We start from the raw sequence: 27,201 nt of genomic DNA on the forward strand, positions 1-27,201 counted from the left end.
TGTGTATCATTATTTGCTTACGTTTGAATTAAATCGGGCTAGGTAAGTATAACATATGCGCAGGGGTGGCAATCCTTGAAATGAATGGAGAATGCACGAAGTGTTTAGTAGTAATATAATAATAAGTAGTGACTAGTAGTGGTATCAGCATGTCTTGCAAGGCGGGACGGCAGTGGGAGCGCCCATCCTCGCCGAGTGCGGGATGTAGTCGACGTTGGGCTCGCGCTCCAGCACGGGGTAGGAGGGCAGGCGCAGCACGCCGCACGTGTTGGTGTCGGCGCGCACGTGGATGTAGCCCTGCTCGCCCCACCCCGTCGTCCACGAGTTCTTCAGCGTGAAGTACGTGTGCCCGCGGAACGTCCTCCACCCCACCGCCAGCATGGCGTGCGTAGACTTATCCCGCCGACTGAAACACAAACCTTTATGTATTTACTCACTCTCACACCACTCGGTATTGGTGTCAGCCGAGAAAAACTTACAATGGATAAGAAATGCACAATAAACAGAATATTGAAATATTTATTTGACAAACCACTCAGGGTCGCTGTAGAAACCCGATGCGTAGGAAGCGAAGGAGGCTGGTGTTCCGTCGACGAGTACGACGGTGGGGCCGTGGTTCCTGATCGCCACCTGCGCCACAACACAAACACACTCGTTACGTCATACATATCACACCGACACACCAACATTTTTTTTCTGTAAATATAATACAACTCCCGCATTAAGATTTGCTCTTATGTCGCGGGGACTTTTACAAACATACAAACAATGGACACACAGTACAACCAGACCCGAAACACTTATTTATGGATTGCAAAAATAATTGTTCCGTGTGAGAATCGAATCCACAACCTCCCGACGCAATGGTAGCGGCGTGGTTACCTTAACCACTGCGCCATGGAAGCAGCCAGCAATGCTCGTATACGTCGTGTACCGCACGTACCTTGAGCGCGACGACGCGTGCTGAGCCGGTGACGTTGACGTGTCCGCTGATGCGAGTGACGGTCGGCACCTGGTCGGCGTTACACTGGAGCACCTGCACACATCGCCACATTACATGAGTATTATGTTCTACTATCACGTGATATTGTGCCGTTTCTATTTAAGAGTAAACGATATTTACTTTGCCCGTATATGAATGTGGGTACTCGTCTTGTGCCGGGAGGCCCTTCTGTTGTATATAGTTGTATGCGTGAACGGGCCAGGTCGGTTTACATCCATTAGCTTTGGTCCTGCACAGTTAACAGACACTACTTTAGAAAGATGTCGTGAGCGGTGAATCATTAATGACTCGCGTACAGTATGAATGAACAGAGAGCACTGACAGGTGGCCGCAGTCGACGAGGCTCTGTTCACTGAGCGGCACGAGGTGGTTGGTCTTCAGGAACAACGCTCCTTCGACGGCTCCCACTACTGCGAATGCCCAGCATGACATGCACAGCATTTGATCTGCAAGTGATCGTTTATTGTGCTGCGTCAAATCCACATACTCGAAAACAATCTACATTAAATAAACGGACATTGGAGACACTTACTGCGCACGGGTGTGACTGCCCCTCGCGGGCGCCAATCGAAATCCGACACGAATTGGCCTTTGCTTGCTCTCAGATACTCTTCGTCGTACGGGAATGGGAATTGTTTGCCGCCAGATGAGGTTCCATTCTCACTCGCTCCGTATAAAATCTCTCGCTCTGACTTCAATCGGTCCGCCAAGAAGTTGATTTTTAGAACGTAATGATTACCTTTCCGGTTGGTCGACGAAATAAATCGGGAAGTTTGCATCAATATATTTTTGCGAATCACCTCTTCGACATTATCCTTATACCGTCGTCTGTATCTCTGTTTAAACCTGAACAAATCACAGATATGAGTGTGCATCGACAGTCAGCAGAGCGACTCATGCTGCGCGCTGCAGAGCACTGGGCAGCACTTAGCACGTTGCAGGTCTCCGGCGACACTCACCATTGATGCAAGACATCGTGCTTGGGGTCGGGGTGAAACAACTTAAACTGCCTCAGTGGATGTACGTGGTCCTCGTCTTCAGTTTTGTGGACCACATCGCACACTGGTTAAAGAACAAGTTAAAGTTACAGAACAGCAGACGCATAGATGAGACTGCGGATAAGCGGGAGCAACTCGGGCAGGCAACACTTACCCTCCATTATGTTGAGACGCAACACGTCGGCTTTAGGCTTGTACGTGCGCACGGTGGTGAAGCGGTGCACGTAGTAGTCGCTGTTGTTGCCGAGCAGCGAGCTGTCGACGGCGACGGCGTAGCGCAGCGGCGTGAGCGTGTGGTTGTCGGCAGCGCGCGCCAGCAGTAGCTCGTGGCGGTACGTGAGCCGCTCGTCGCGGAAGCCCTGCATCGTGTCCTGGTGCCGCCAGCGCTCCACGAGCGCCGAGACGCTGCCCATCCGCGCCGGCACCCGGATGTAACCTACGAATTTCGTCGTATCATCGTCGATCGTAAAAAACAGGTCGAAGCGATTTCTCTCACAATGTCGACATACATTACATTGTTCTTTCAGGGAATTTTTTTTTGACAGACATTTGATATAATAATACTATATAATATGTCGGGAGCACGGTGTGGTGTGTGGGGTTTGTATCCTGACATTTCACTTCTGATATCGAAGGCATATGGGGTACCTCGCTATCAGATTGGTCAGTCATGACGAATAGTCCAAAATAATACGCACTAGACTTAGCTCACTGGTGTATTTGTCCATTACAATGATCACATTACAAAAATAGACTAGGATTTAACCGATCTAGTTGGATGCAAGACAGAAACGCGGTGAGTTCGGTTCAACGTGGCAACGACCGTTTTCCCTTAAGTTCGAATGATGAATCCTCTAACCACACTGACGTTCCAACCATCATACCTCTGAATGACAGCTGCCTATTGTCACATGCCAACCGTCATCTGCCTGTGTTGCCAACATTGTACCGACCACACCCAAGTGTTAACACTTGACGTTTCCGTTACATTAAATTAATTCTTAACAATCAAATCAAGCTAATTTTAATTAGATTGTTCGAAGATATAGCGCCTCGATGCTGGCGCTCCGACAAATATATAATACGTGGTTTTATGAATGTCAAAAAACCACTTGTTATGATGAAAGGTGTCGTGCTAACGATTGCTATTAATGGCCGCTGTCCAAAAAAGGTGTACGAAATTTTCGACCTTAGAGAGAAACCATAGAATTTTGACAAAAAAATTCATTGTTTTAAGAAATTATTACAATATCGTAACAATTGGGGAGTTGACTCTGTTACCGAACAAATATTCCACTTGTACGTGTCAAAGGTTCATTTAAAACGCTGAGGCCGTGTAATTATTTTCCTAAATAATGTTGATTTAATTTAAATTGTAATTACTGCTGTAATTAATGCTGTAACCGTATACTAAAGTGTGTTTTGGACATTTTATAAAGAGTCTGATGACTGAGTTAACTGAGTGAGACTAAGTTAACGGTTGACAAGTACTCAATTGTTCGATAAATTTGATATTTAGAATCTAGTACGAACGTAAAAATTAAGTAGATAATTATTATTAAAACATTTTAGTTGATAGGAGTCGTCGTTCGAAAGAACAATGAAAGAATCTCTATTTTTATTGGGATAGTCTGCCACATACACATTTAAGGCTTACGCAGACCGGGACGGCTTTGCAAGGAATTTAAGTTTTTAGTAATGGACATTCAAACATATTGATATAGCAAAACAACATAAATTACTGTGATTCCGGAGCTCGTTGTTACATACCGTTGATTGAGGCGGCGGTAGAGAAGCGACGAATTATTCTAGAAATAATGTTCATGAATGCTATTTAATGTAAAGGCTTTTACCGTCGAACGTGAAGCCCGAAAAGTCAGGCAGTACAGGCAGTATGCGCTTCTTGGAGTTGACGTCGCGCGGCGCCATCACCGTGCACACGCGCTTGTCACGCTCGCCGGTGCGGTCCCACGAGGCCTGGCGACACGCATCCACACGTCAACACGTCAACACGTCAACACATCAACCACACAGCATCCGCTGTACCAAGAGTGTGCACTCACCCGCACCATCCGCACGCGTCTGTCGGGTAACACCATGCGGTACGTGGACGTATCGCCATTATGGTAGTCGTAGCGCGACGCGCCGGTCACAGAGTCCCACCTGTCGCATAACAAACACGGTGTATCCTCGTATAGACGTTCGGAGTACGGGCCGCTAGAACGTACTGGGACTCACCACACGGTATAATTCTCTGCGAAGCCGGCGCGCGGCACAGAGAGCGTGGCCTGCAACATCATGGAGCGATCGAACACCGGCGGCTTGGACGGCCCGCCCGCCGCTACGGCCGGAGGGTGATCTGGTGGCCTGCACGACTCACTACATCCCTTCTGAGTGCCGGCTAGGTTTCCGAAGTTCAGTCCCAAATGAGCCTTAAATTGAGCTATCAACTCTTGTGTATTTTCTGTAAATCAAAACGTTATATGAATGTTTCAAAAGCTAGAATCGATGATTAAGTATAGTGACGTGACAATGAGACTTATCTTACCGGCAGGAGGGAAATGTATAGAAATTGATGATGGCGGCGCGGGCGTTACGTCTTCTTCTTGTCTTGTGGTTGGCGAGGTTGTGAACACGGTTGGTACCGGGGGCGCAGAGGTTGTCGGGGTTGACGGGGGAGCCGGGGGTGTCGGGGGTGTTGGAGTCGTCGGGGGTGTCGGAGTTGTCGGGGGCGTCGGGGGTGGCGGGGGTGTCGGCGGTGTCAAGAGTTTCGGCGAGGGCCCGCGGGCTGGGACCGAAGGGGGCACGCAGCTATCTGGACACTCTGCGTAATGTGGCGTGAAATAAATCCATAATTATTGTATAACACACAAAACAAGTAATTTGTTTGTTTGTGGCACTCACTCGGGCAGCTCGTCGGCAGAAACACTAAGTGCACTGAAGCGCCGTTCTCGTCCGCTGCGGCAAAACGACACGTTACAGAAACAACTGCTCTTCATTCATAACTGTGAGTACTCGAGTAGTAATACTCGGATACTAAATAACAAAATGAAACAAACGTTACAATAAAAAGTGTTCACTCACTATACTTCTTAGGTGGTAGCCAGTAGGTACTGAAGGGATGCGCGAGCTCGGTGGGCACATCGGCGCGTGCTCTCTCTGCAACCAGTGTGACGGCTCAGTATATATAGAGGTATATGGAGTGAGTGCGCGATACGCACTCCACTACCCACCTGAGGACAGTGGCAGCGCCTGGTCAGCGGAGCGCGTGCGTCGCGGCGCCTGGCTGACCGGGCCGGCGTGGCTGGCTCCGGAGCGCAGCACATCCTGCAGCGAGGTTGTCGCCGCGCAGCCTTTGGAACCGCAGCACAGTCATGTACTCGTATGATCATTATTGTAACACAGCTTCGGTTAGCATAGATGTCAGGACAATATATGGATATTGTAACAGATTTTATATCAATAAAATATTTTTGATTTAGATATTTTAATATTCCACGGAATCCCGTCCCCGGAAAAATGGTATCGTATGTTTTATTCCAGGATATATTCTATGTGTTGTATACAGGATATAGTCTTTGTTGTCTTAACAGCTTTTAAGGGTGAAAAACGGTTTATCGCATTTTCCAAACAAACTACGAGTTCGAGTACGAGTTTGTAATAAAACAAGGATCAATGCGTCATTCGACATTTTTAACTTCCCTAACAACTTATGCCGATCTCTATAATAATGATACTCGTATCGTAACAGTAGTTGTGAGAGAGTCAATTAAATTGCGTGCAAATCTACGGCTTTTAGAAAACAGCTGTAGAACCTGTAAGTTCAGGTATGTGAGGATATTGTCGTTACATTTGTTTGGGGTTTTTTAAGGTAACGTAAATATAATATATTAAACCTGTACTGAATCTATAAACCTTCAAACAACGAAGGTGTTCCGAAGAGAACTCTAACACTACCTCTGCTTTATTAAGAACTAGCTTCTACCCACCACTTCGTCCGGGTAGAATTCGGAAATATTGGATTCCGTCCCTGGGATAAATAGTACCCTATGTTTTATTAAAGGCTCATAGCCAGTTGTGCTCACTGGCCGGTAAACGATCTGCGGGTTAAACAACTGTTCGCGAAGTCATTCTATAAATGGGTGACCGCATAGTGGTATTTGAACTGAGCGTCTCCGTGCTTACGAGGGCGTATAAAAAGTCGATCCCGGTTGTTGTCAATTAAGATAACAGTTTTTCAGCCACGTCGAAGGCCTTTCGGGCAGCTTGAACAACTTTGACACTAGGTTGACCACTAACCATACGATAGATATTATATTATTAAAGGACATATTCTTCCTGTGTGTTAAATTTCATTTAAATTCGTTCACCTGCTTTAGAGTGATTCAATAATATTAGTAGGTATAGATAAAATTGAGGCACTTCGCGGAGAATATTTAGGTACACCGTGATTTTTAAAATGTAGTCATTTGCACAACGCCATCTAGGGGTAAAGAAACATTCGCTCACAAAATTACGTTTTGGTGGTATTTTGCGTTTCAGCAATTGTATGTTATTCCGGAACACCACAACCAGTTGACGTACAGTAAACAGATAATTGTATCTCCAAGAGGTTCCTGTGTTGATAACATTATTTATTATCATAAGGATTCATATTTGCTTGTTTAAATAATGATCGAAACGTAAGCTACATTTAAGTAGCTTCTGTGACATACATAAATCCTTCTATTTCTGCTTAAATATAAAACACAGAAGTATGATGTTGCTGACTTTTTTGTAGAACTATTTAGGATGAGCCGGTTGCCATACATTGTTTTTAGTTTTATGCAAATGTTTAGGCAGCCTATGCAAATATTTATATTTTAGAAGTACAATTTTCCAACGTGCTTTACGAAGACTATAATTGCACGATATAGAGATAGTATATCACCTATAGCAATCAGAGATAGCAGCTACATGTAAGTGTAGAATTTTCTTTTTTTAACAATAGATTGCGTTTTTTTAGTTTTACTGTTTCAGTACCAATGTCTCTATTTCGTATAGCGAGTTCAAATACGTTATTTACCTCTAAAACCTAACTCGTTATAATATGCGATTGTCTCCGGGGAAGAAGGTTTTGAAAAACAGTATATTCGCTTAGCCTTTGTTCCAAACTATGTTGGAGTCGGCTTCCAGTCTCACCGGATGCAGCTGAATACCAGTGTTTTACATGGAGCGACTGCCTATCTGACCTCCACAACCCAGTTACTTAGGTATTAACACGATACCCTTCGGTAAGACTGGTTGTCAGACTTTCAAGCTCCTGACTACTGTTTACGACTGTCAAAGATCTTCGAAAATGACAGCCGGGACCCACAATTTAACGTGCCTTCCGAAACACGGAGAAACTCGATATGTTTAGGATGGTCACCCATCCACGGAACAACCTCGGCAAGCGTAGCTTAACCTCGGAGATCGATCCGTGCGGCTGTTGTAAACTAAGCCACGAGCTCCTCTTTAAGGTTTTGAAAAACAGTAACTTTTTTATTTATTGAAACTTATGCACTTGAAATAAAAAAATGCAAATAAGTTAAAATCAGAAGGTTTCAATTTTATTTATTAGAATAAGGGTCTAACTAAATTGTCACAGGCGTATAGGATTGATGCTAATTTAAAATCAAAGAGTGGCTTTAAACATCGATTTCGTTTCCAATCTTCACTATTTAATACAATATAACTTTATATACGCAAGTATATACATGTATGTATACTAGCCGTCCCGCGCAGCTCTGCTCACGCATTTTTAATGTATAACGTATACTCATATTATACAATTCAGCGAAATCAATAAGCCGAATTAGTTGAGTTGTTATTTTCCGCTTTACAACACATTTGGTGATTAATTTTATATTTTTATTACCTTTATCATTCAACAATGTAATATTACGATTATTTCTCTATAACTCAGCTACTGCACGACAGATGTCGCTTCAACTTGCAAAACTTAAACTTTTCTTACTACCCGAACATTATAGACGCAAAAGATCTCTTTGTAAATTATGCAAACAAATTATGGTAGGTACCTTTTCTACGAGTAGACTAAATAAAATGAGTCGCCAAATGTGTTGCTAAGCGCAAAACACAGGAACGGCTCAACCAATCGGACGTCTGTCGGGTCCGGTAGTATTTTTTACAAAAATAAATACAACTGTATTCTATGTCTTTTATAAAATTCTCCCTTGTATCTGAAATAACTTATTCAGACAATTGATTGAGAATGTTAGGAAGGAATAGGAGGAATAACTTCGCTGAAACAAACTTTCTGTTTTTAAACGAAATGAACGAATAGATCAAAGTCTCTTAAAGTGATCATTGATCAGTGACACAACACTTATGTGGAAAAGTGTATTTTGTATAGCGCCTAAAGTTTACAATAAGATGCCAAATAATATAAAAAATCTTAATGTTAATTTATTCAGACATAAACTCAAAGAATTATTGTACACCAAAAGTTATTACAATTTGAATGATTTTCTCAACGACTCCTTTTGACATTTTATAGTATTTATTTTTTTTGTTTGTTGTTGATATTAAAATTTATTTTATTTTTTGACATAGTAATATTTTATTTGAACTTCATTTTTTTATTATTTAATTCAATTGCTTGATGACATAATATTATAGTTCTTGTTTTTGACATCATTCTGAATTTTATTGCAATAATTTTAATAACATTTGCATGCCACTAATGGTCATAACATACCGTGCTTTATTTTTAATGTACCTAACATCTATTTATTTACTGTGTTATGCAAATAAATATACTTTGACTTTGACTTTGATCCAATCATCCGCGTGAGAGGCGTCAGACAAGTGCTCGTCACACGCGACTATTACTGCCTAGCACTAACACGTCCCTACTTCAATCGAGACTGACATATGTAATGTATGTGTGCTGCTACACTGAGGGTGAACCCGGCTGATGTGTGTAGTGTGTGCACTCACCGAGCGCCAGCGCGCACGCGGCGGTGGCGAGCGCGAGCGCGGCGCGGCTCCGTGTGGCGCGCATGTGTCCGCCCGCTCTCTACACTGCACGCAGTAGTTGCTCACTCGCACTGCTCACTGGCTCACCACTCACTCGCCACTACACTACTGACACGACCGCCGGCGCGGACCGGTGCAGACGGGATTGCGCTACACGCGGCTCGACGCCACCGAGAGGGGCCAGAGATGCGCGCGCCCCACCGCCGCTCTCTCCGAGCTTCGGAGCGATGTGAGTTGCCGTCACCGGTGACTGGTAGGTACTGTGTGTGGTACTGTGGTGGTATTGAGTGTTGAGTGTTGAGTGTTGGTCATCAGTCGATAGCGGTTAGTCGTGTACTACTTATACGTTTGTTGTCGACGGACATCTCGCTAGGAAATGTTATTATAAAATTTACGAGAATCATAATGATATAAGCTCAATGGAGTGGCTCACTTGATCGCGACTCCCTAAATTTCTTGATATCTGTTTATTTGCCATTACAATTGTATAAACTAAGCAGTCCGTAGAAATATTGTAAAATGTGAGCAATTAGTGATCCATATTTGTGGCACTGCCTACAATTTGATATTAATTGTTTAAATCTTAACTTTTATTTTTTAATTATTCTTATTCTGCGTAATATCATATACTAATAATCTATCTCTGATTGTAAGCAGCTTCTGATGCATAATCTAATCAATTAGGTAATTAACTGATTAACAAAAAAAAGTATTTTCCGGATACAACATAGCTGTTCCCTAAGTGCAGCATTTAAATATATTAGCAGTTCTATTTATTTCATAAGGTTTATAATAAACTAGCTGACCCGCGCAACTTCGCTTGCGTCACATAAGAGAGAATGGGTCAAAATTTTCCCCGTTTATGTAACATGTTTCACTGCTGCTCTGCTCCTATTGGTCGTAGCGTGATGATATATAGCCTATAGCCTCCCTCGATAAATGGGCTATGTAACACTGAAAGAATTTTTCAAATCAGACCAGTAGTTCCTGAGATTAGCGCGTTTAAACAAACAAACAAACAATCAAACAAAACAAACTCTTCAGCTTTATAATATTAGTATAGATTAGTATAGATTTAACCCATTACTGTCCCACTGCTGGGCAAGGATCTCCTCCCGTAATGACGGAGGGGTTAGGCCTTAAGTCCACCACGCTGGCCAAGTGATGGTTGGGGACTTTGCATGTCCTCAATAAATGTATTAAACAAATTTTAGGCATGCAAGGTTTCCTCACGATGTTTTCCTTCACCGTTGGAGCATGTGATAATTATTTCTTATACACACATAACTTCGAATGGCATTGGTGTTTTGCCTCGGATTCGAACCTGCGACCACTGGCGTGGAAGGTGTCAACTTATACCACTCGTCTATCACTGCTCTTATCATAAGGTTTAAATAAAAATAATTGCAAACATAAACAACATGTCTGTCTCTCATTTGATATCAACAATTACACTAGCCTGTGATGAGCCATATGAAAGTGTTTCATACAAAAAAAGTTTTGTTGGTGAAGCGAGAAAAGGTTGGTAATGTTTCGCTTGGTGCCACCTTGGCGGAGGTACGGGAGTACCTAGATATTGTCACAACTTGTAGACGATACTAGCTGTTTACTTCGATCTTGTACCGCTCGGTCGAAAGTTCCGCGCGGCACCGCGCGGTCATATGAACTTAGCCTAAGACTGATGCAGTCAAATTAAAACAGGCAGTCCAGTCGTCCACTTCCGGACTTACAGCTAATGAACACCAAAAGCGCAAACCTCGGATCGTGGTCGTCGGGGTACCCTCCACTATGGCCGAAAATGAGGTTTTCAATTGCATTTTCGATCCAATATTTCAGATTCAAAATTTAGCCGACAAGATTCCGTCAATGTCTCTGCATTCCTTTTTGACCGCATGCAAATTGAGCCATAAATCCGACCGGAAGGATGCCCTGCAACTTCGTAATGGAAGTTCCTGCCAATATACTAAAAGCCCTCATCACCCAGTCTCGCATATTCATTAATTGGACATGTTGTCCTGTCAGGGACTTCACAATTGTAGCTCGTTGTTGCAAGTGCCAGCAGTACGGGCACGCGGCAAAACCCCGCCGCGAAGATGACCCTGTTTGCGGACACTGTGTGGTACAGGGACATACAGTGTTGGAGTGCCCAAACATGAGCCAAAAAAATACGCCACTTGCTCACGTTTTAAAAAGCCCAACAACCATCAGACGGGAGAAGCAGATTGTCCGGCCAGAAAAGCTGCTGAACTGAGATAATATAATATCAACTCGGTTGATTACGAGGGTGCATAGTCGTTTTAATTAAACTTAAATAGAACTAGTTTACACGAATGATTTGATGAATTGTATTTCTTAGTTTTTGTATTCCTTGTTTGTTCAAACGATGTATAAATTTCATCATAACTCTACTAACCCACTTACACGCGATCCCTTACTAAGCATAAGTACTCGTACATATATCAACTAACACTACATTTTTAATCTAGATATAAATTATTGTTGTCATCATGTTTTGAGTTCAAGAGTATTGTTTTATTTGTAGCTAATTAATGTCACATTATTATAAGGTCGGGGAAAAAGTTTTTTCGCATTATGTATGAACTTGTAAAAAAATCTTTTCTCTACACAAAAATGATCGATATTTGGGTACCTCACGAGCTCACTGAACGAAACCTAATGAACCGTGTACTCATTTGTGATTCTTGAAGCCAAAGAGATTTTATTACAAGTTCATACATACTACAATGCGAAAAGACTTTTTCCCTGACCTAATATTATATTTTGTTTTTAATGAACAATGTACTGCAATCTGTGTTTTACGAAGGATACTGACGGGCATATTCTCTGTCTCACTGTAACTCAGATTTTTACCTAGCACGTACCTATTTGTAGTACTGCCTAAAGCTAATTTTGGTAGAATTTAAAGTAATGCTTATTATGATTAATGTTTCAATATTGTGTCAATTTTCCTGCTCTAATGTAATACTTGTTTTATGGATTCTATCATAGTACAGACTTCCTAACTTTATAGTATTATGTAATTAAAGTATAAGACGTAAGTATTGTAGGTACTCATGTTAATTTGAATTTGAATGCTGTCAGAACAATGACTACAGATTTTGACTAGTGTGTAGTTCAGGGAATCACTCGTTCCGAACGCCAACCGCGCGGTTCATAAACCAGCTACCTTCTAGCTGGCTGGCGCTACCTTCCCAGCTGGCGGTAAATTCACTATCATAAGTGTCAGCATGTGATTTAAATGCATAAATGATTTGATTTAGATTTTCAGCAGTGTTAAGTCCTGTAATGATCCTTGGATGATGAGACAAATGATAAGTTCTAGCAAGTGTTTGCTATTGTACACAAGTACTTAGACACTGTCTTTATTTTTCTGATGGTATAAAGACCAGGAACTTAAAGCTAATAAACTAGCGATAAAACCATTTTTGTAGTTTTCGAACGTAACTATTTTGAGTCATATAGGTACCACATTTTGAAACAGTCTTGCTGTCGTCTAGAGATATAATTAATTGGTGCAGTTATTGTTAAGTATAACTCCAGTGTTAGAAATAACAATAGATATTATTGTGAGATTCTGGAAATTTAGATTTTAAAATCAATGTACTGTGAGAGTTTTTCAAATATTCAATGCACTTTGTGAGTATGAGGACAGCTATGTCGGTGGGTTGGACACTTTTGTTATTGTTTCCTATTAGGGTGACGACTGACCTGTCATAGTGGGTTGTATTGACATGTCGGCTAGTATAGCTCGGTTTAAATATTGCTTAAGTGTCTTGTTCAGAATGCTCTGTGTATCATTATTTGCTTACGTTTGAATAAAATCGGGCTAGGTGTTATACTTAACATATGCAGGGGTGGCAATTCTTGAAATGAATGGAGAATGCAAGTGTTTAGTAATAATATAATAATAAGTAGTGACTAGTAGTGGTATCAGCATGTCTTGCAAGGCGGGACGGCAGTGGGAGCGCCCATCCTCGCCGAGTGCGGGATGTAGTCGACGTTGGGCTCGCGCTCCAGCACGGGGTAGGAGGGCAGGCGCAGCACGCCGCACGTGTTGGTGTCGGCGCGCACGTGGATGTAGCCCTGCTCGCCCCACCCCGTCGTCCACGAGTTCTTCAGCGTGAAGTACGTGTGTCCGCGGAACGTCCTCCACCCCACCGCCAGCATGGCGTGCGTAGACATATTCGTGCGACTGAAAAACAAACAATATATTAGTAATACGAGCATGTATAATAATGTATATGTATATGTAGGTCGGGCGAGGCCCGTGGCTCACTACTCACACTGCACAGCTGTGCGGATGAAGTTGATGAAAAAGTGCAGTAAGTGTCGTGGGTCGGGATCGCATGCCCGAAAGTCTCTAGCTTGAGGAGTGAAACTTTTATTTAGGTCGTTATTAACATCAAAATAAATACGAGGCGAAAGTGTATCGATTTTGGAGATGGAAACATGAATATGAATGTACGTGTATTAGAAAACAGTAGACCCAATACAGAGAACATAATGCGATAATTATATCAATATTAAAGTGGTCGCTTTACAATGACAATCGCTTCGGATAGTCAATTCTAGTAATATCAATAACTATTTTATGATTCCCAGCACTTTCAATAATGAATATGTTTAAATATCATTAATCTTCAAACTCGGTTCAAAACGATCCTACAGGTTTTGTACCATACGAACTATTGCTCTAAGTGGCTAGTTCTATCGATGTATGCCATTTTTTTATAGGGCGGTACTTTGAAGAAATGCCAAAAATGTATGCAGGCTGAACGATATGAGCTGGTAGTAATTGATCAGTAACATCGTTATCTTTACACATTTGTTTGGTCGATATGCAATATTGTTCCAATGTCTAACCTTTACATAATAATATAATAAAATTATAACAACCTCATGTCTGTACATTATAGATATTAAAGAAAAACTAAGATGGGGGATCTTAATATAACCAATAGAAGCCAAAAATATAGTTTATTTTTTTTGTCTGTCTGTTTGTTGTCCGTTTTTCACGCAAAAACTTCTAGACGGATTTTAATGAAACTTTTTTGTTATAATATATTATAGCTATTAATCCTTGCTAACATAGCGTCTCACAGCTGACCGTGAGCGTCACGTCGTATCCCGCGAGTCTGAGACATTCACTCAGCGTGAAGAGCGTCTCACAGCTGACCGTGAGCGTCACGTCGTATCCCGCGAGTCTGAGACATTCACTCAGCGTGAAGAGCGTCTCACAGCTGACCGTGAGCGTCACATCGTATCCCGCGAGTCTGAGACATTCACTCAGCGTGAAGAGCGTCTCACAGCTGACCGTGAGCGTCACGTCGTATCCCGCGAGTCTGAGACATTCACTCAGCGTGAAGAGCGTCTCACAGCTGACCGTGAGCGTCACGTCGTATCCCGCGAGTCTGAGACATTCACTCAGCGTGAAGAGCGTCTCACAGCTGACCGTGAGCGTCACATCGTATCCCGCGAGTCTGAGACATTCACTCAGCGTGAAGAGCGTCTCACAGCTGACCGTGAGCGTCACATCGTATCCCGCGAGTCTGAGACATTCACTCAGCGTGAAGAGCGTCTCACAGCTGACCGTGAGCGTCACATCGTATCCCGCGAGTCTGAGACATTCACTCAGCGCCAAGTTCATTCAAGTTCTCGCCATGAAATCTCACGTTCTCTACAAACAGATGAGGAAAGAAGTTCACGGCTGTCTGCCGACCACCATCGCCACGAAATATCCTGGATGTTCGAAACAAATGAGCAATATAATTTGTGTATGTCGGCCGCTCGCAGTCGCTACTATGAACGACAGGAAATTACCGCTAATCCCCTGGAAGAAGAAAAGAGTCGTGTGCAAGAATTGAGGCAAACACAATCCAGTGACACCCGATTGATACAGTTAGAAGAAGACCGGCTGCGTCGTGTAGTTCTTAGGTTGTCACCTGACGAAGATGATGTTTCGATGGTATAGGACCTTGGAAGCCGAAATTCTTACGGGTTGTGGATCTGGTGAAGTAGTATTTACACCACGCATACCGCTAATCCCAAATCATTTTCCATTTCAATTCAAGCGCGTGCAGTTTCCCGTTACTCCATGTTTTGCGATGACCATTAACAAGTCGCAAGGTCAGACTTCGAGCCGCCGGTGTCGATCTTAGGACGAGCTGTTTTTTACTCGGACAGCTTTATGTAGCTTTCTCGCGCGTCACTAGCTCCGATAATTTGTTTGTATTGGCTCCTACAGGTAGAACATCAAATGTGGTGTATAAGAGAGTTAGGCTTTATTGCAACGTATTTTGCCGATTGGTATGGTAGGAGTAAAAGGTGTCCTGATCAACATCTATGAGAAGTGATTATTTTAAAGCTCTGGAGTCCGTCTGCCTACCTAACTGGTATGCAACACTAAGAGCACGGTTTCACTTTAAAAACACTACTTTCTTATAATAGTTATTTTGTCTTCTGTTGACGCATAAACATACCTCGCGGTCGCGGAATGGCCGGACGCCGCCGGCCGTCCATTAAAATAAACCGAATATTTAAGTATTTATTTGGCAAACCATTCAGCGTCGCTGTAGAAACTCGATGAGTAATAGAGGAAGGTATCTGGTGTTCCGTCGACGAGCACGACGGTGGGGCCGTGGTTCCTGATCGCCACCTGCGCCACAACACAGACACACTCGTTACGTCATACATATCACACCGACTACTCGTGTACGTCGTGTACCGCACGTACCTTGAGCGCGACGACGGGTAGTGAGCCGTTGACGTTGACGTGTCCGCTGATGCGAGTGACGGTCGGCACCTGGTCGGCGTTACACTGGAGCACCTGCACACATCGCCACATTACATGAGTATTATGTTCTACTATCACGTGATATTGTGCCGTTTCTATTTAAGAGTAAACGATGTTTACTTTGCCTGCATATGGGTAATCTTCTAGTGCCGGGAGGCCTTTCTGTTGTATATAGTTGTATGCGTGAACGGGCCAGGTCCGTCTACACCCATTAGCTTTGGTCCTGCACAGTTAACAGACACTACTTTAGAAAGATGTCGTGAGCGGTGAATCATTAATGACTCGCGTACAGTATGAATGAACAGAGAGCACTGACAGGTGGCCGCAGTCGACGAGGCTCTGTTCACTGAGCGGCACGAGGTGGTTGGTCTTCAGGAACAACGCTCCTTCGACGGCTCCCACTACTGCGAACGCCCAGCATGACATGCACAGCATTTGATCTGCAAGTGATCGTTTATTGTGCTGCGTCAAATCTACATACTCGAAAACAATCTACATTAAATAAACGGACATTGGAGACACTTACTGCGCACGGGTGTGACTGCCCCTCGCGGGCGCCAATCGAAATCCGACACGAATTGGCCTTTGCTTGCTCTCAGATACTCTTCGTCGTACGGGAATGGGAATTGTTTGCCGCCAGATGAGGTTCCATTCTCACTCGCTCCGTATAATATCTCTCGCTCTGACTTCAATCGGTCCGCCCAGAAGTTGATTTTTAGAAGGTAATGATTACCTTTCCGGTTCGTCGACGAAATAAATCGGGAAGTTTGCATCAATATATTTTTGCGAATGACCTCTTCGACATTATCCTTATACCGTCGTCTGTATCTCTGTTTAAACCTGAACAAATCACAGATATGAGTGTGCATCGACAGTCAGCAGTGCGACTCATGCTGCGCGCTGCAGGGCACTGGGCAGCACTTAGCACGTTGCAGGTCTCCGGCGACACTCACCATTGATGCAAGACATCGTGCTTGGGGTCGGGGTGAAACAACTTAAACTGCCTCAGTGGATGTACGTGGTCCTCGTCTTCAGTTTTGTGGACCACATCGCACACTGGTTAAAGGAAAGTTAAAGTTCTAGAACAACAGACATACAGACGCGATTGCGATAAGGGGGCAGCGGGAGTAGGGGGGAGGGGAGCTAACACTTACCCTCCATCATTTTGGGACATAACACGTCGGCTTTAGGTCGCTTGCCCGTGCGCACTTTGGTGAAGCGGTGCACGTAGCAGTCGCTGTTGTTGCCGAGCAACGAGCTGTCGACGGCGACGGCGTAGCGCAGCGGCGTGAGCGTGTGGTTGTCGGCGGCGCGCGCCAGCAGCAGCTCGTGGCGGTACGTGAGCCGCTCGTCGTGGCAGCACTGCATCGTGTCCCGGCGCCGCCAGCGCTCCACCACCACCGAGACGTTTCTCATCTGCTCCGGCACCCGCACGTATCCTACACATTATGGGAGGCCACACACTAGCTTCGTATATCATCGGTAGCTGGCGCTTTAGCGACCGCCGCGGTACTGCATCGCGTTTAATCGGACACCCGCAAAGGCAGCTAAGCCACAGTTGGTCGTTTTTCACTTTTGAATGTAGTCTAATACAACTTTCGATGCTTTTGGTCTAAGAATCATTTTTCTGCGATTAATAGTTTAAGAGATACAGAACATTGCTGAGCAGTTAAACCAAATTTCATTTCTTCCTTAATTAAAAAGCGGCTAAGTCTCTAGAAAGACGTTACATACTTAGATATACAATTGGTTACCAATTGTATATCTTAAAAAAACAGGTGCAAACGATTTCCGACCTTGTCGACATACACAAATTACATTGTTTTTTCAGGTGTTCAAAACAGGTGCACGAAATTTTCGAATGTAGTGTCTTAAACGAATATCCTCGATTTTCCGCAACTTTTGATGTTAGATTAGACACTTATACTAAAATTTATTTCGATACACAAAATAAAAAGTCGAAATTGCGCCTGTTATCGTTGTGACACAGTCATGTATTTTCCCATCATTTACGAGTATACATGGGTACGTATTGTAATAGCGAGTTATTAGAAATTATCATAATATCGTGATAATTAGGTAGTTGACTGGGTTAACGAAAAGAGGAAATAGGGATAGGTATTTTGTTTTTAAAAAAATATTATTATTATCAGCCCATATTGTCTCACTGCAGGGCAAAGGCCTCCCTTCCCTCTTCCATCTACCTCTGTCTAAAGCTATTTGGTGACAATCTTTAGTATTTGATTATAATGTTGATTAATTTAAATTGCATTATTACAGACGAAACATTTTATTAAGCACTCATTTGATACGAACGAAAAATAAAACTGATTGCCTTGTGCGATGAGGCCGCCGATTATGCATTAGTATCGGATTTATATTTGAGTTCTCACTGTTTTTATTTACTGTATTTTGTTCTGATACATTGTGGACAATAAGGAGATTTATTATGTACGTCTGTATCATATCTCGGGACTACAGAGTCCCGGACATTAGAAAGGCGTGCGTGCGACCGAAGCCAACACGTAGAGGTTTTTTATAGATTTATTATTATTACTAAAACTGTTACGTTTCCACACCGTATTTCTATTCTAAAGTGTGTTTTTGTCATTTCATAAAGAGTAGCTGATTTTATTATTACACATGATTTGGTGTCTCAAGTCAGTGTAGAGCTGTTGCCTGTCCACATAAAAGTACAATCTCATATTTACATTATCATCTCGCGTAGATAGAGTTTAATTAGTGTCATGTGAGGCGTGTTGGTGACGTCTAAATCCAGGCTATGATTGTATGAGACACGTTAGGCGTTTTGGGAGGGAACTGGCGTTGACAACCTTCAAATCAAATGCCTATCACATTAGAAGGAACCGTAATATAAAGGTTTGATGATACAGATGATGTTGCTTTGGATCACAATGTTTATTCTAGAAATAATGTTTATGAATGCTATTTAATGTAAAGGCTTCTACCGTCGAACGTGAAGCCCGAAAAGTCAGGCAGTACAGGCAGTATGCGCTTCTTGGAGTTGACGTCGCGCGGCGCCATCACCGTGCACACGCGCTTGTCACGCTCGCCGGTGCGGTCCCACGAGGCCTGGCGATACGCATCCACACGTCAACACGTCAACACGTCAACACATCAACCACACAGCATCCGCTGTACCAAGAGTGTGCACTCACCCGCACCATCCGCACGCGTCTGTCGGGTAACACCATGCGGTACGTGGACGTATCGCCATTATGGTAGTCGTAGCGCGACGCGCCGGTCACAGAGTCCCACCTGTCGCATAACAAACACGGTGTATCCTCGTATAGACGTTCGGAGTACGGGCCGCTAGAACGTACTGGGACTCACCACACGGTATAATTCTCTGCGAAGCCGGCGCGCGGCACAGAGAGCGTGGCCTGCAACATCATGGAGCGATCGAACACCGGCGGCTTGGACGGCCCGCCCGCCGCTACGGCCGGAGGGTGATCTGGTGGCCTGCACGACTCACTACATCCAGATATTGGGGGTGGCGGGTATGTCGGGGGTGTTGAGGAGGTCGGGGATGTCAAGGAGGTCGGGAGTGTTGCGAAAGTCGGGCGTGATGGGGGGGTCGTAGGTGTCAGGGATGTAGGGGGTGGCGAGGAGTTCCAGTAAGTCGTTGTTTTCGGGGGTTTCGGGAAGGTGGGGGATGTCGAGGAGGTCAAGGGAGTCGGTAGTTTCGGAGGTGAAGAGGATGTCGGGGGTGTTGGGGGTGTCGGTAGTTTCGGGGATGTTGGGCGTGACGAGGAGGTCGAGGGAGTCGGTGTTACCGGAGGCGTCGGGGAGGTCGGAGATTTCGAGGAGGTCGACGGATTCGGTGGTTTCGAGGCCGGCGGTGGCTTCCAGGTTGAGGATGTCGGCGATGTCGTGGGTGTTGAGGGTGTTGTGAAGGTTGGGGGTGTTGAAGGAGTCTGAACTGTCGGGGATGTTGGGGGTGGCGAGGAGGATGGTCTTCTCGGAGGTGATGGGGGGGTCAAAGGAGTCTGTGGTTTCGGGGGTGACGGTGGTTTCCGGGGCGACGTTGGTTTCGGTGGTGACGAGGATGTCGGCGATGTCGTGGGTGTCGAGGGTGGTTTGAAGGTCGGAGGTGATGGGGGAGTCTGAGGTGTCGGGGATGTTGGGGGTGGCGAGGAGGTTGGTCTTCTCGGAGGTGATGGGGAGGTCAAAGGAGTCTGTGGTTTCGGGGGTGACGGTGGTTTCCGGGGCGACGTTGGTTTCGGTGGTGACGAGGATGTCGGCGATGTCGTGGGTGTCGAGGGTGGTTTGAAGGTCGGAGGTGATGGGGGAGTCTGAGGTGTCGGGGATGTTGGGAGTGGCGAGGAGTTCCAGTAAGTCGTTGTTTTCGGGGGTTTCGGGAAGGTGGGGGATGTCGAGGAGGTCAAGGGAGTCGGTAGTTTCGGAGGTGAAGAGGATGTCGGGGGTGTTGGGGGTGTCGGTAGTTTTGGGGATGTTGGGCGTGACGAGGAGGTCGAGGGAGTCGGTGTTACCGGAGGTGTCGGGGAGGTCGACGGATTCGGTGGTTTCGAGGCCGGCGGTGGCTTCCAGGTTGAGGATGTCGGCGATGTCGTGGGTGTTGAGGGTGTTGTGAAGGTCGGGGGTGATGAAGGAGTCTGAGCTGTCGGGGATGTTGGGGGTGGCGAGGAGGTTGGTCTTCTCGGAGGTGATGGGGGGGTCAAAGGAGTCTGTGGTTTCGGGGTTGACGGTGGTTTCCGGGGCGACGTTGGTTTCGGTGGTGACGAGGATGTCGGCGATGTCGTAGGTGCTAGGGGTGGCGAGGAGGTCAGTCTTCCCGGGGGTGACGAGGTGGTTGAGGGAGTCAGTGGTTTCGGGGTCGACGGTTGTTTCGGGGTTGACGAGGATGTCAGCGATGGCATGGATGTTGAGGGTGTTGTGAAGGTCGGAGGTGGTGGGGGAGTCTGATGTGTCGGAGATGTTGGGGGTGGCGAGGAGGATGGTCTTCTCGGAGGTGATGGGGGGGTCAAAGGAGTCTGTGGTTTCGGGGGTGACGGTGGTTTCCGGGGCGACGTTGGTTTCGGTGGTGACGAGGATGTCGGCGATGTCGTGGGTGTCGAGGGTGGTTTGAAGGTCGGAGGTGATGGGGGAGTCTGAGCTGTCGGGGATGTTGGGGGTGGCGAGGAGGTTGGTCTTCTCGGAGGTGATGGGGAGGTCAAAGGAGTCTGTGGTTTCGGGGGTGACGGTGGTTTCCGGGGCGACGTTGGTTTCGGTGGTGACGAGGATGTCGGCGATGTCGTGGGTGTCGAGGGTGGTTTGAAGGTCGGAGGTGATGGGGGAGTCTGAGGTGTCGGGGATGTTGGGAGTGGCGAGGAGTTCCAGTAAGTCGTTGTTTTCGGGGGTTTCGGGAAGGTGGGGGATGTCGAGGAGGTCAAGGGAGTCGGTAGTTTCGGAGGTGAAGAGGATGTCGGAGGTGTTGGGGGTGTCGGTAGTTTTGGGGATGTTGGGCGTGACGAGGAGGTCGAGGGAGTCGGTGTTACCGGAGGTGTCGGGGAGGTCGACGGATTCGGTGGTTTCGAGGCCGGCGGTGGCTTCCAGGTTGAGGATGTCGGCGATGTCGTGGGTGTTGAGGGTGTTGTGAAGGTTGGGGGTGTTGAAGGAGTCTGAACTGTCGGGGATGTTGGGGGTGGCGAGGAGGATGGTCTTCTCGGAGGTGATGGGGGGGTCAAAGGAGTCTGTGGTTTCGGGGGTGACGGTGGTTTCCGGGGCGACGTTGGTTTCGGTGGTGACGAGGATGTCGGCGATGTCGTGGGTGTCGAGGGTGGTTTGAAGGTCGGAGGTGATGGGGGAGTCTGAGCTGTCGGGGATGTTGGGGGTGGCGAGGAGGTTGGTCTTCTCGGAGGTGATGGGGGGGTCAAAGGAGTCTGTGGTTTCGGGGTTGACGGTGGTTTCCGGGGCGACGTTGGTTTCGGTGGTGACGAGGATGTCGGCGATGTCGTAGGTGCTAGGGGTGGCGAGGAGGTCAGTCTTCCCGGGGGTGACGAGGTGGTTGAGGGAGTCAGTGGTTTCGGGGTCGACGGTTGTTTCGGGGTTGACGAGGATGTCAGCGATGGCATGGATGTTGAGGGTGTTGTGAAGGTCGGAGGTGGTGGGGGAGTCTGATGTGTCGGAGATGTTGGGGGTAGCGAGGAGGTCGAGGGAGCCGGTCTTTTCGAGGGTGACGGGGAGGTCGGGAGTGGCGGTGGTGTCAAGGTCGGGGTTGACGGTTGTGTCGATGTTATCGGGAGTGACGGGAGTTTCGTGGAGGTCGGGGGTGACGGGTCTTTCGTGGAGGTTCGGGGCGACGTGGGTGTCAGGGGTGTTAATGTGGTCGGGGCTGACGAGGACGTCGGGGATGTTGGGAGTGTCAAGAAGTTAGGCGGTGGCCCGGGGGATGGGACTGAAGGTGGCGCGCAGCTATCTGTGCACTTACTCAGGCAACTCTTCGAATACTCATACCGCACACGCACCACGTTCTCGTCGGCTGCGGCAAAACGACACGTTACAGAAACAACTACTTCATTCATAATTGCAAATATTTATACTCGGATACTGCGGTCGCGGGTGTCGGGGAGGTCGGGGGTAACGAGATCGTCGGGGGTAGCGAGGAGGTTTTCGGTGAAGGGGCTGTCCGAGGTAACGAGGATGTCGGAGAGGTCGGGAGTGTCGGTGGTGTCAAGGGTTGACGGTTGCGTCGAGGTTATCGGGAGTGACGGGTGTTCCGTGGAGGTCGGGGGTGACGTTGGTGGGGGGGCAAAGACGTCGGGCATGTCGGTAGGGTCAAGAGTTCAGGCGAGGGACCGGGAGGTGGCGCGCAGCTATCTGGACACTTACTCAAATACTCATACATCGTACGCTTCAAGCTCCATGAATCGCCGTTCTCGTCCGCTGTGGCAAAAAGATACTTTACAGAAACAATTACTTCATGCATAATTGTAAATAGTAATACTCGGTGTAATAAACATTACAATAAAAAGTGTTCACTCACTGTACTCCATGGGTGGTCTGAAGGGAGGAACGAACTTCGCAGGCACATCGGTGCCCGCGCTTCGGGGGTCGACGTGTGCTCTCTCTGCAACCAGTGTGACGGCTCAGTATATATTATTATGCAGTGAGTTGTTCTAAGCGAAGTCCGCGAATCGTAGTCTACTACTCACCCGATGAGAGTGGCAGCGCCTGGTCGGCGGAGCGCGTGCGTCGCGGTGCCTGGCTGACCGGGCCGGCGTGGCTGGCTCCGGAGCGCCGCACATCCTGCAGCGTGGTTGTCGCCGCGCAGCCTTTGGAACCGCAGCACAGTCATGCACTCGTACGATCATTACGTCATAATAATATATTTTTATACATTATTATTAGCTTCGTATTAGTAATATCCGATTTCAAAATGTGGTCAATTGCTGGAAATATCTAGTAAAACCTAAAACGAGTTATAAACTCGTCCTGGTTCATATATCGATCATGTTGATCAGTTCTATACTACGAATGAAAAAGGTTGTATTATGAGTTTTATGGTTTCTTTATTTTTTCTTGAGGTTTTTATAGGATGTTTTTGATGGCATAATTATTTCTAATACACACATAACTTCGAAAAGTAATTGGTGTGTTGCCTCGGGTTTTAACCTGCGACCACTTGAGCGGGAGGTGCCAACGTCAACCACTCGGCTATCACAGTAGGCACGTCTTTACTAAATTATTTTACCCATTTACTAACATTGAAAGATGACTAATGATTTAGACGGATATTATAATAATATTATTATTCTTTTACCCAGTAACCTGTTTGCACAAGAACAGATCGGTTTTCGTAAAAATAACACTAGTCAACAGTATTTTTGTTAAACAAAATCGAGTCGCTTTTTTAAACACTACTACCACTACTACCTACCCGCATATAAACCTCATACTTAGTTTTGTTCAATCACCCTCAGTTTTCGTTAAACATACACTATATTGAATACGCAAATTATGCTTACCGACGCATGTCTCCGATAAATCAATATTGAATTATTGAAATAAAAACGGTTTTTTTTTGTGATTGTCGTTTCTGTACATCGTAATAAGATGCCCAGAGTGTGTGTAAACCATCCTAATAACTTTTGATACATTTGCGGTTTACTATTAAAAATCAAAGTCGTAATTTGACACCATTAGTTAAAAACTGTTATTTTAATTATTTTGGCTTTCGGGTATGAAATTTGGACAAAACCTGGACTCCTGGTGTTTGTTGTGCACAATGTGTTGGTTTATTTCAAAATTTTGGCACCGTTAGTGATGAACGTGGCGAGCGATTCCATCAGGATATACCCAATATGGAAAATCGGTACCAAGGCAAGTGGTGTCCGAACATGTTGGCTGATTAGTGTTAGACACTCAAAAGAGATGTACCTGACGCAAAATATTCCCTAAAATCCTGAATAAAAGTCAAATGTTAGTGGTTTTTCTTGATTAAATTCAATTTTCAAACATATTACTTAAAAAAAAGTGTATTGCAGTTGCAAGAAAACTGAGTGTGGCTGAAACTTTTTAAACATGCAGATTATTAACAGGCTAATTGTAGATACAAAATATCCCATTCAAATTAATTTAACTTTTATTGAGGTCGTTTTCGTCAATCAGTGTAATCATTGCAATAATAATATGAATATATTGACTATTAAAAAGAGCAAGCCGTGAGTTTCTTGCCGTTACTTATCACGAGAAACAGCTTTTCAGAAACGGTGGTAGATAAAAACACATGACGATTTCATATACTTATTAAATGTTTTAAATAAATATACCTATTAACTTGCACTTTGATAACGATTATGAAATATCAAATATACACACATAAATTATGAAATAAATGAGTATCCCCCGGCTTCTGAGTCATTTTAATGATAATTTATCCATTCTATATCGTTACAACTCATATAAAAAGACGCGAAATTTACCTCAGAAACCGGGGGTATGACGTATAAATTATTATAAACCAAGCAAAGTTTGACAACGCTGGTGCGTTCCTGCTTATCTCAAGATATAGAGAAGTAACGGTCATCAAAGTTTTTACTATCAAATGTGTCGATGTATCATGTGAATAAAGCATGCATTTTGCAACTTGAATTTGAAGTGTGAAACAAACAACAAGAGATATGATGAAAAATACTTAGCTGGATAAAGATTTCCTTACGGAAAAAAAACTATTATTACGAGGTAGCACATAAACTGTACTGTACTGATAAAAGTCGGTGCCGCACCATGCCCTAAACAAAATGAAACTGTCTGTCTATAGAATTAGCTCAAAGCTATACTTGAAATTACCGTTATCAATTCTTACACTAAGCACACTATAAATCAGTCTATAGACAATGAGGAACAAAATAAACATTCATACTAATATACCTTATATTACATAATACACTAGCTGACCCGGCAAACGTCGTTTAGTAAATAAAAAAAAAAATTGTCACTTAGGGGTATGAAAAATAGATGTTGGCCGATTCTCAGACCTACTCAATATGCTCTGGCAACGAAAACTGTGACGCGAGAATTTTTTTGCTGTGATTCTAAACCATTCTAAGATCCCCTTGAACACACACAAAAAAATTCATCAAAATCGGTCCAGTCGTTTAAGAGAAGTTCAGTGACATACACACTTACAGAAGAATTACTACAGATGGCACGCGGCGAGGCAAGGGCCAATAAAGCATTATTGCCATTTATATCATTGATTATCATAAGTGTCAGCATTTGACCTGAATGAATAAATGATTTGACTTTGACACAGTCGGACTGCGAAGTTTTAGTGATAGGGTCCCGTTTATATCCTTTGTGTACGGAACCTAACGTAAATAATACTTATTATTCCGGGAGCATATTTACAGAATACATTGAATCTCCTAAAACTAACTGAGTGATTCAAGTTGTTTTGTTGAGTGCTACGATTCAGCTTGGTTCTTTATCCGATAATTACTTTTATGTAAAACCAAAGACAACGATTTTCACAAACACACAAACAACGGACGCATTTAACATACAGATCAGAAACAACAGTTTGTGGATCGCATAAATCTCGGCGCAGTTATGTGGCGACCACTTCGCCGCGGGGACCATCCAACCGTCTGTTTACTGAACAAAACATATTCTTATACAAAAATAAATACAATTGTATTCTATGTCTTTTATAAAATTCTCGCTTGTATCTGAAATAACTTATTCAGACAATTGATTGAGAATGTTAGGAAGGAATAGGAGGAATAACGACGCTGAAACAAACTTTCTGTTATTAAACGAAATGAACGAATAGATCAAAGTCTCTTAAAGTGATCATTGATCCAATCACCCGCGTGAGAGGCGTCAGACAAGTGCTCGTCACACGCGACTATTACTGCCTAGCACTAACACGTCCCTACTTCAATCGAGACTGACATATGTAATGTATGTGTGCTGCTACACTGAGGGTGAACCCGGCTGATGTGTGTAGTGTGTGCACTCACCGAGCGCCAGCGCGCACGCGGCGGTGGCGAGCGCGAGCGCGGCGCGGCTCCGTGTGGCGCGCATGTGTCCGCCCGCTCTCTACACTGCACGCAGTAGTTGCTCACTCGCACTGCTCACTGGCTCACCACTCACTCGCCACTACACTACTGACACGACCGCCGGCGCGGACCGGTGCAGACAGGATTACGAGAGGCCAAGGATTCGCGCGCCCCACCCAATCGTTTATTTTTATTATTGGCCCGTTTCTTTCCGCAACAGCCGTCAAAAACCGGCCAGACTTCCTTCTCTGCCAATTTACTAATTTACATCGATTTACATAGTATTGATAGTATTCAAGAGCTAGCTGAAGTAAACAAACACTTACACAGACAAACCAACACGCACACAGGCAGGTCTGATTTCCCGTGGTTACCCTCTTTTCCGCTCTCGTCTGGATCCTTACCAGTCTACAGCGTAAAACGCGTGACCAACACCTGCAATCGCGATATAAACGATATACAATAAAATAAAATACCTTATTATAAGACTGATATATTGCTGGGCCCTCTGGATTTAGGCCTAGTGGATACAGAATATACAGACAGACCTATTTGCACCGGTGCACTTTTCATTGCTATTTTTTTAAATAAAGTAATCAAAATAAGTTAATTAGGCAAAATATGCCGTGTTATGGACTATAACACCATCTATTGGTTGGGGCGAACAACAGGTTCAATCGATACAGCCGGCGACGCGTTAACTACAGTTTTATATTCATAAAATATTAAAGATAAGTTACGATTTAACCTCTTATCCCGTCATAGATTGTTTAAGATTGAAAAGCTTATGTTATGATACATTTTGATTGCTAAACAAAACAAACATATTTCGCGTAT

General features: G+C 44.9%; 2 protein-coding genes across 3 annotated transcripts; both read right to left on the reverse strand.

Annotated features, from left to right (window-relative positions):
* Positions 1-99: 99 nt before the first annotated feature.
* On the reverse strand, positions 100-9,265 carry LOC142978717 (uncharacterized). The gene is made up of 16 exons (XM_076123252.1): positions 8,986-9,265; positions 5,235-5,354; positions 5,086-5,160; positions 4,906-4,959; positions 4,550-4,825; positions 4,240-4,465; positions 4,065-4,164; positions 3,855-3,978; positions 2,156-2,437; positions 1,963-2,065; positions 1,536-1,849; positions 1,326-1,449; positions 1,124-1,232; positions 944-1,036; positions 533-630; positions 100-406 (listed from the first exon to the last, which is right to left on the reverse strand). The coding sequence occupies exons 1-16, from the start codon at positions 9,047-9,049 to the stop codon at positions 145-147; spliced, it is 2,424 nt and encodes an 807-aa protein (XP_075979367.1). The 5' UTR covers positions 9,050-9,265; the 3' UTR covers positions 100-144.
* A 3,673-nt stretch (positions 9,266-12,938) lies between these two features.
* LOC142978830 (uncharacterized) lies at positions 12,939-26,528 on the reverse strand. 2 transcript variants are annotated; one of them, XM_076123418.1, is made up of 15 exons: positions 26,326-26,528; positions 23,014-23,133; positions 22,845-22,928; positions 22,691-22,744; positions 19,193-22,340; positions 19,018-19,117; positions 18,808-18,931; positions 16,993-17,277; positions 16,792-16,894; positions 16,365-16,678; positions 16,155-16,278; positions 15,959-16,061; positions 15,779-15,871; positions 15,603-15,700; positions 12,939-13,237 (listed from the first exon to the last, which is right to left on the reverse strand). In XM_076123418.1, the coding sequence occupies exons 1-15, from the start codon at positions 26,387-26,389 to the stop codon at positions 12,976-12,978; spliced, it is 5,076 nt and encodes a 1,691-aa protein (XP_075979533.1). In that variant the 5' UTR covers positions 26,390-26,528; the 3' UTR covers positions 12,939-12,975. The 2 variants fall into 2 exon arrangements, with proteins under 2 accessions (XP_075979533.1, XP_075979534.1); XM_076123419.1 differs by having other exon boundaries at positions 22,691-22,760.
* Positions 26,529-27,201: the final 673 nt, after the last annotated feature.

This window comes from Anticarsia gemmatalis, chromosome 15 (genome assembly GCF_050436995.1).
Source record: "Anticarsia gemmatalis isolate Benzon Research Colony breed Stoneville strain chromosome 15, ilAntGemm2 primary, whole genome shotgun sequence".
Taxonomy (NCBI): domain Eukaryota; kingdom Metazoa; phylum Arthropoda; class Insecta; order Lepidoptera; family Erebidae; genus Anticarsia; species Anticarsia gemmatalis.

Coding starts and splice junctions, on each gene's coding strand:
- LOC142978717 (XM_076123252.1), bottom strand. CDS start 9,049: ATGCGCGCCACACGGAGCCGCGCCGCGCTCGCGCTCGCCACCGCCGCG. Junction 5,161..5,234: donor GGCGCTGCCACTGTCCTCAG/GTGGGTAGTGGA, acceptor CACTGGTTGCAG/AGAGAGCACGCGCCGATGTG. Junction 2,066..2,155: donor GCGTCTCAACATAATGGAGG/GTAAGTGTTGCC, acceptor TTCTTTAACCAG/TGTGCGATGTGGTCCACAAA.
- LOC142978830 (XM_076123418.1), bottom strand. CDS start 26,389: ATGCGCGCCACACGGAGCCGCGCCGCGCTCGCGCTCGCCACCGCCGCG. Junction 22,341..22,690: donor TACGATGTATGAGTATTTGA/GTAAGTGTCCAG, acceptor GTTTTGCCGCAG/CCGACGAGAACGTGGTGCGT. Junction 15,872..15,958: donor ATTACCCATATGCAGGCAAA/GTAAACATCGTT, acceptor CGATGTGTGCAG/GTGCTCCAGTGTAACGCCGA.